General features: G+C 37.8%; 1 protein-coding gene across 1 annotated transcript in view; it reads right to left on the reverse strand.

Moving 5' to 3' along the window:
* Nucleotides 1-319: 319 nt before the first annotated feature.
* Nucleotides 320-7,571, reverse strand: part of WEE1 (WEE1 G2 checkpoint kinase) — an 18,210-nt gene continuing 10,958 nt past the window's right edge. Inside the window, exons 5-9 of the mRNA XM_037728440.1 lie at nt 5,871-5,966; nt 5,702-5,787; nt 4,568-4,738; nt 4,347-4,476; nt 320-1,658 (exon numbers count right to left, since the gene is read on the reverse strand). Of these exons, the coding sequence (XP_037584368.1) occupies nt 1,489-1,658; nt 4,347-4,476; nt 4,568-4,738; nt 5,702-5,787; nt 5,871-5,966 (653 nt within the window). The 3' untranslated portion in view covers nt 320-1,488. The remainder of the gene's footprint in view (nt 1,659-4,346; nt 4,477-4,567; nt 4,739-5,701; nt 5,788-5,870; nt 5,967-7,571) is intronic.

Below are 7,571 nucleotides of genomic sequence, written 5' to 3' on the forward strand. Positions count from 1 at the left end.
TTTTTCTTTTTTTTTTTTTTTTTTTAAGATGGGGTTTCACCATGATGGCCAGGCTGGTCTTGAACTCCTGACCCCAGGTGATCCACTCACCTCGGCCTCCCAAAGTGCTAGGATTACAGGCGTGAGCTACCACACCCGGCCGTAAATTTTTCTTAAATAGCAAAATGTAGCTTTGTTCTAAAGCCCATCACGAAAGTCAGTAAATTTCATATTCAATCAAAAGTGCCCTCTGCTTTTAAAATGGTATATTATACACACTATACATTTAATAACATAGTGATAATGTAGATAAAATATTAGAAAATAGGCATCACAAGGATTTAGACAATTAAGGTAAGCTCAGAGTGACTTTTAATATGCCAATCCATGTTAATAAAACACAAGTCAAAGACAAGTGCAAACATGTTTTAGACCAAAATTAATGAGACAAACAATAGACAATTTTTTTTCAACATCTGTTAGCCAGTATTATTAGTCAAATGGCTAATCACAGATAAAATATATTTTGTGAAAAACTTGGAATGTCAGAAGTCATTCTGGCATTTCAAACAGCTATGTACAGTATCATCAAGATCAGTTTATATACACAAATAATTGAAGAGAAACCAGGCAAAACATTTAAAAACAGACTAACAATACAATCAAGTACAAAACTTGGGGGAAGACATTTTAAAAGAGTCAGGGAAGGACATTACCAGAAAAAGTTACAAAACCAGTAATTATTATTATACTACATTAATACAGCATTCCAAAGGGGGGTAAGGGTGCATTTTTCCAATGCACTAGCTTCAAAGTTCAATGGAAAAAAAAAAAAGGCAAATAGCTGCTTTTCATCAAAACCAGCTATACATTTCACATAATTGTTTCGAAAAGAAAACCTATTCACAACAATGATTGTTTAATGCTACAAGTTTACAGCAAAGACAAAACTAAAATAGCAGCAAATTCACAAGGCAATACTTCCACAGAATTATCATCCCATGGTTCATGCAATGCCTACAAAGTGCTCCCAGTGGGATATACAAGTATAATTCACAATTTTAAAAAAAAAGAAATATAAGAGGGACACACAGGTACACTGAAGGCTGAGTAGTAATGAGTCTTTTAGCATGTCCCTTTTCAAAGGGAGAGTATGTCTGTAATAAAGCCCTTGAGTACTTTTTACAGGTCACTACAGGGAAAGACCCCTTTTATTACAATGCAACAGCAAACTTTAAGCAGCACACCACCACAGTGGTTAACCCTGGAAAGGCTGGTATAACATCCAACAGTGACACATCCTACAGAAGACAGACTGGTAAGATTAGATGAAAGCCTGACACAGCAATGGTCAAAATACAGCTTTCAACTGTAATTCACAATAAAAGTCCTAATCAGTAAAACTACTGACACCAGTTGAGAAAAGTAATTGCAAACTGAATTCTATCAGTGATTCCAACCTAGCTTCCTCTCGTCACAGTTTATAGGGGGAGGTGGGAAATGAGTAGCTCAGTATATAGTAAGGCTGACAGAGCGGTTCATTTTCTTTCCAATAAGTCGAGATGTTCTATTACTCTGGGTGGTGGACCTAGTGGCCATCCGGTCAGTGAAGAGCGCTCTTTCCTCAGCTGCAGCTTTTGCCATCTGTGCTTTCTTGAGTTCTTTTTGTAAAAGTGAATTTTTGAACTTTTCGGCATTCAATTCTATGCGTAACTGTTCTGCACTCTTTCTAGAAGCGGATAGCAACACTGAATGTTTTACCAGTGCCATTGCTGAAGGTCTTCTCTCTGGATCTGGATGAATCATAACCTTAAAAAGAAAAGTAAAATTAAGGTAAAGACATGCTTTTAATAAAATATAGAACCATGTCAATAAAGAGCTTCATATATAAAATGCTCACTTTCAGCAACTCTGTAAATTCTTGGGAAAGCACTTGTGGTATCCGAGGTAATCTACCCTGTCTGATTTCATGCCATTGATCTCCATTTCTGGGAAGAGGTTCAGCACCAGCAGCACATACCACTGTGAGGGCAAGCGCAAAAATATCTGCTTTTGGTAGATGGGTATAATTCTNTCATTATTCCAAGATATAACTGAAGAAAAGAATATAACATGTAACTGAAGCTTCTGTTAAAACAACTTAAATTTATGAAATGATTTTATTTTGTGCTTTTTAAATTAAAATATCACATATACTTGGAAACAAGTAATAAAGATACTAGTAATTACTTTGGGTCTTATAAAATAATTTGAGCTGGGTATGGTGACTCACAACTGTAGTCTCAGCTACTCTGGAAGCTGAGGTTGGGGGATCACTTGAGCCTCAGAGTTCAATACTACAGTGAGCTATGATAGTGCCACTGTACTCCAGCCTCGGTGACAGAGCAAGACTCCATCTTTTTAAATAAATAATATAAATAATTTCCAGAAAAACCTATCCCCAGTAAAAAAATTAGAAATAATTTGAAATAAAATTCCAATTTATATTGTGAATCTATCCTTCCATAACAGAGACAAAAAGAAAACTTTATTTCCTAGTTGTAAGAACTATGATGGATATCAAACTAGTGGCCAGTAAACATTTTAATATACAATTTTTTTAAAAAAAATTTAAGACGGGGTTTCACCATGTTGGTCAGGCTGGTCTTGAACTCCCGACCTCAGGTGATCCGCCCACCTTGGCCTCCAAAGTGCTTGGATTACAGGCGTGAGCCAGGAGTTAAATATTAAATCTTAATACTTAACGTAACCTTTCAAGTCAGTTTTATTAGGTGAAAATCAAAATGGCTGCAATACATCAGAAGAATTAGAAATATGATCTATGGTCACTTAATACTCTCCAATATTCTCGTTTTTAATTTTTTTTTTTTTTTAGACAAGAGCTCTGTCGCCAGGCTGGAGTGCAGTGGTGTGATCTCCGCTCCCTGCAACCTCTGCCTCCCAGGTTCAAGCAATTCTCCTGCCTCAGCTTCCTGAGTAGCTGGGACTACAGGTGCGTGTCACCACGCCCAGCTAATTTTTGTATTTTTTTAGTAGAGACAAGGTTTTACTATGTTGGCCAGGATGGTCTCAATATGTTGACCTCATGATCCACCCGCCTTGGCCTCCCAAAGTGCCGGGATTACAAGCTGGAGCCACCGTGCCCGGCCTCTTTTTTAAATTTTTGAAACAGTTTTGCTCTTGTTGCCCAGGCTGGAGTGCAATGTCGTGATCTAGGCTCACTGCAACCTCTGCCTCTCAGGTTCAAGCGATTCTCCTGCCTCAGCCTCCCGAGTAGCTGGGATTACAGGAGTGTGCCACCACACCCTGCTAATTTTGTATTTTTAGTAGAGACAAGGTTTCTCCATGTTGGTCAGGCTGGTCTTGAACTCCTGACCTCAGGTGATCTGCCTGCCTTTGCCTCCCAAAGTGCTGGGATTACAGATGTGAGCCACCACACCCGGCTGAATATTCTCTTAATAACCTTTACCACTGCAACCAGCTTTTCAAAAATATCAAGTCATTAAGTCAAATATGAGAATCTTCATTCAGCACATAAAGATTTAGTTAAAAACATATATATGGGAATCATCTACTAACCAAATTGACATTAATTTCATAAAATAAGAACAGAATGTTTCAAGGAAATATTAATTTTTGGTGAGTCTGGGAAGAAAAAGTCAATATAGGCTCACTTAGCATTTACTATCATGTATGGATTGAAGACTATCACCACTTGCAAATATATGTTAGTCTCAATATTTTTTTTTAAATAATTTTTTCTTTTTGGACACCACACAAAGCATAGTCTCAACATTTTTAAAGTTCATAATATCAAACACAGTTTAGAAACAACACAAATTTAATGTCAAATAATAATTTATGGCAGAAGTCCCCAAGCTTTCACTGTATAACATATCGAACTACTGGAGCTGGGTGAGGTGGCTCACGTCTATAATCCCAGCACTTTGGGAGGCCAAGGTAGGTGGATGGCTTGAGCCCAGGAATTCAAAACCAGCCTGGCCAACATAGCAAAACCCCATCTCTACAAAAAATATAAAAATTAGCTGAGCTTTGTGGCTAAGCTACTCAGAAGGTTGAGGTGGGAAGATAGCTTGAGCCTGGGAGATGGAGGTTGCAATGAGCCATGATAGCACCAGTGCACTTCAGCCTGGCCACAATGAGACTGTGTCTCAAAATACAAAAAACTTGTTTTGCATAATGATAAAACACACACACACACACACACACACACACACACACACACACCCTCTAAAATCCTTTGTTGACACAAAGCTTAAATCATCTCTCATTAAAATTTGAGAACTAAAGAGAATGAGAAAGTAAAAAGAAAACAAAAGCCCTCACTTACTTTTGTAAAAGTGAATTTTTGAACTTTTCGGCATTCAATTCTATGCGTAACTGTTCTGCACTCTTTCTAGAAGCGGATAGCAACACTGAATGTTTTACCAGTGCCATTGCTGAAGGTCTTCTCTCTGGATCTGGATGAATCATAACCTTAAAAAGAAAAGTAAAATTAAGGTAAAGACATGCTTTTAATAAAATATAGAACCATGTCAATAAAGAGCTTCATATATAAAATGCTCACTTTCAGCAACTCTGTAAATTCTTGGGAAAGCACTTGTGGTATCCGAGGTAATCTACCCTGTCTGATTTCATGCCATTGATCTCCATTTCTGGGAAGAGGTTCAGCACCAGCAGCACATACCACTGTGAGGGCAAGCGCAAAAATATCTGCTTTTGGTAGATGGGTATAATTCTGTAAAATTAAAAAAATATTTTTTTAAGTAATGTAAAACTGGTCAAAATAAAACAAGATTACACTTCTAAGATAATTTAGGTGAAAAACAGGACTAAATCAAAATGTCTAATGTCACATTCAAGTTTAGGACCTATTTAGAGAATAAACTGCTAAATTTGGGGAGGTTTATTTTTTAAATTACAAAGTAATATACACTCTAAGGGGTAAAACGCAAACACATATATAAAAGTAAATGCCTCTTCTTTATCAACAGCCAAATTTAACTCTCAAAAGAAACCCCTCTACCTCTAGGGATTCATATGCAAACACAAAACACATAGAAACACACTGATTTAATTCCATCTTCTCTAATCAGAAGAGAAAAAAAAAAAAAAACACACTTGATAAGTTACAAATACACATATGCAAACATATATATACACATATTTACAAAGAGCAATGGGATCATATAATTACACTTTGTATTTTTCTTATTCTATTTTCATTCAAAATTTTTATCAAGAAATACTTTGTCACATTCTTGAAACTATGTGCCACACTAATAACTATGTGCCATTATTTACTTAATAATTCTCTTATTAGTAAACACTATTTACATTGTTTTCAACTTGTGTTTATATGTAAATATTTCTATAAGGAAAAACTCCTAGAAGTGAAAATTATGAGTCAATGGGTACATGATTTTTAAATATTAATGCAATACTAATACTTTGATCTCCAAAAAGGATATGCCATTTAAAGTTCCACCACTGATGTACGAGAACATCTTTTTTTTTTTTTTTACCACAATTCCATTATAAATCTTTGTCTTCATGACTTTTTGCAAATGCCCTCAGCTCATGGTTTAGGTTTTATTTCTGTTCTACTGGTTAACTTAAAAGTTTAATACATCTGAATTTATATTCTTCTATCAACTGCTAAGTGTTACAAAGCAAACTTTAATTAAGGGAGAAAAATTACCTCCTGTAAAACTTCATTTGCAAGAAAACGACTATCACCCTCTTCAACTTGTGGACTGGAGATCCTTGTTACATGCCCAAGGTCACCTGGAAGTATTCAAAAAAATAGTCAGGAGCAAAAACAAAACAGCCTTCTCTTTATTTTAAGGTAATCTGGTTATCTTTTTTACCTATTTTAAATATAACTTTGTTGGATGCCCAGTCATCTTCATCTCCTTCTTCAGAGGCAGCATTTGGGATCGAGGTTCGAGATATGAAAATATTACCTGTCAAACAGTTAAGTATGTAAGCCAAACTAATAATAAAACCAGAGTTTATAAACAAAATCATACACCAAAATCATCCAGCATGCTTTTTAAAACGCCAATTCTCAAGTTCTATCCCAAACCCATGAAGAATAAGAATCTCAGGAGACACAGACTAGGGTTATATTTTCTGGGATTTTTTGTTTGTTTGTTTGTTTGTTTGCTTTTTGTTTGAGACAGTCTTGCTCTGTCTCCTAAATTAGAGTGCAGTGGCATCATCTTGGCTCTCTGCAACAAGGTTTAAGCAATTCTTACTCAGCCTCCTGAGTAGCTGGGACGAGAGGCACATGCCACCATGTCTAGCTAACTTTTATTATATTTGGTAGAGATGGGGTTTCGCTACATTGGCCAGGCTGATCAAGCACCTGGCCTCAAGTGATCTCCCGCCACAGCCTCCCAAAGTGCTGAGATTACAGGGATGAGCCACCACTCTGGGGCTCTGAGTATATATTTTCCAGCCTAGCTTTGATCCCTAAACACTTCAAAATGCATGAGGCCCTTGTCATCTGCACATTACTCTTCAGCAAAAAAGGTAGTAACTGTAATTTGTGAAATTCTGCGGAAGCACAAATTTTAATGTAGTGCTAGAAGGCTGGTGTGAGCAGAATGAGTCATTTAGCCAGTGAATCTGGCTGACAATACAGCATCTAGCCTGCAATATACCTTTGTGATTCACTATTTCCTACTGTATACACATTATCTTTTTCTTCAAATTCAGGTAAGATCATGATTAACACGAGCTGTTAATGGCAGATTTTATTTATTTATTTATTTATTTATTTTAAAAAAGACGGCGTTTCACCATGTTGGTCAGGCTGGTCTTGAACTCCCGACCTCAGGTGATCCGCCCGGCTTGGCCTCCAAAGTGCTTGGATTACAAGGCATGAGCCACTACGCCCAGAGTGGCAGATTTAAATAGTTTTATCAGTACAGTACTGCCCAGGTATGGTGGCTCATGCCTGTAATCCCAGTGCTCTGAGAAGCTGAGGTAGGAAGATTGCCTAAGATTTGGAATTCGAGACAAGTCTGGGCAAGACAGTGAGACCCTGTCTCTACAAAAATAAAAATAGCTGGGAATGGTGGTGCATGCCTGTAGTCCCAACCACTTGGGAGGCTGAGGCAGGAGGTTTATTTGAGCCCTGGAATTCAAAGCTGCAGTGAGCTATGATTGCACCACTGCATTCCAGCCTGGGCAACTGAGAGACTAACTCTTTAAAAACTAAGGCCTGGGACGGGAGCAGTGGCTCACACCTGTAATTTCAGTACTTTGGGAGGCCAAGGCAGACGGATCACAAGGTCAAGAGTTTGAGACCAGCCTGACCAACATGGTGAAACCCCATCTCTACTAAAAATACAAAAATTAGGCCGGGCGCGGTGGCTCACGCCTGTAATCCCAACACTTTGGGAGGCCGAGGCGGGTGGATCACAAGGTCAAGAGATCGAGACCATCCTGATCAACATGGTGAAACCCCGTCTCTACTAAAAATACAAAAAATCAGCTGGGCATGGTGGCGCGTGCCTGTAATCCCAGCAACTCAGGAGGCTGAGGCAGGAGAATTGCCTGAA

This window comes from Cebus imitator, unplaced genomic scaffold (assembly GCF_001604975.1).
Source record: "Cebus imitator isolate Cc_AM_T3 unplaced genomic scaffold, Cebus_imitator-1.0 Scaffold265, whole genome shotgun sequence".
NCBI lineage: Eukaryota > Metazoa > Chordata > Mammalia > Primates > Cebidae > Cebus > Cebus imitator.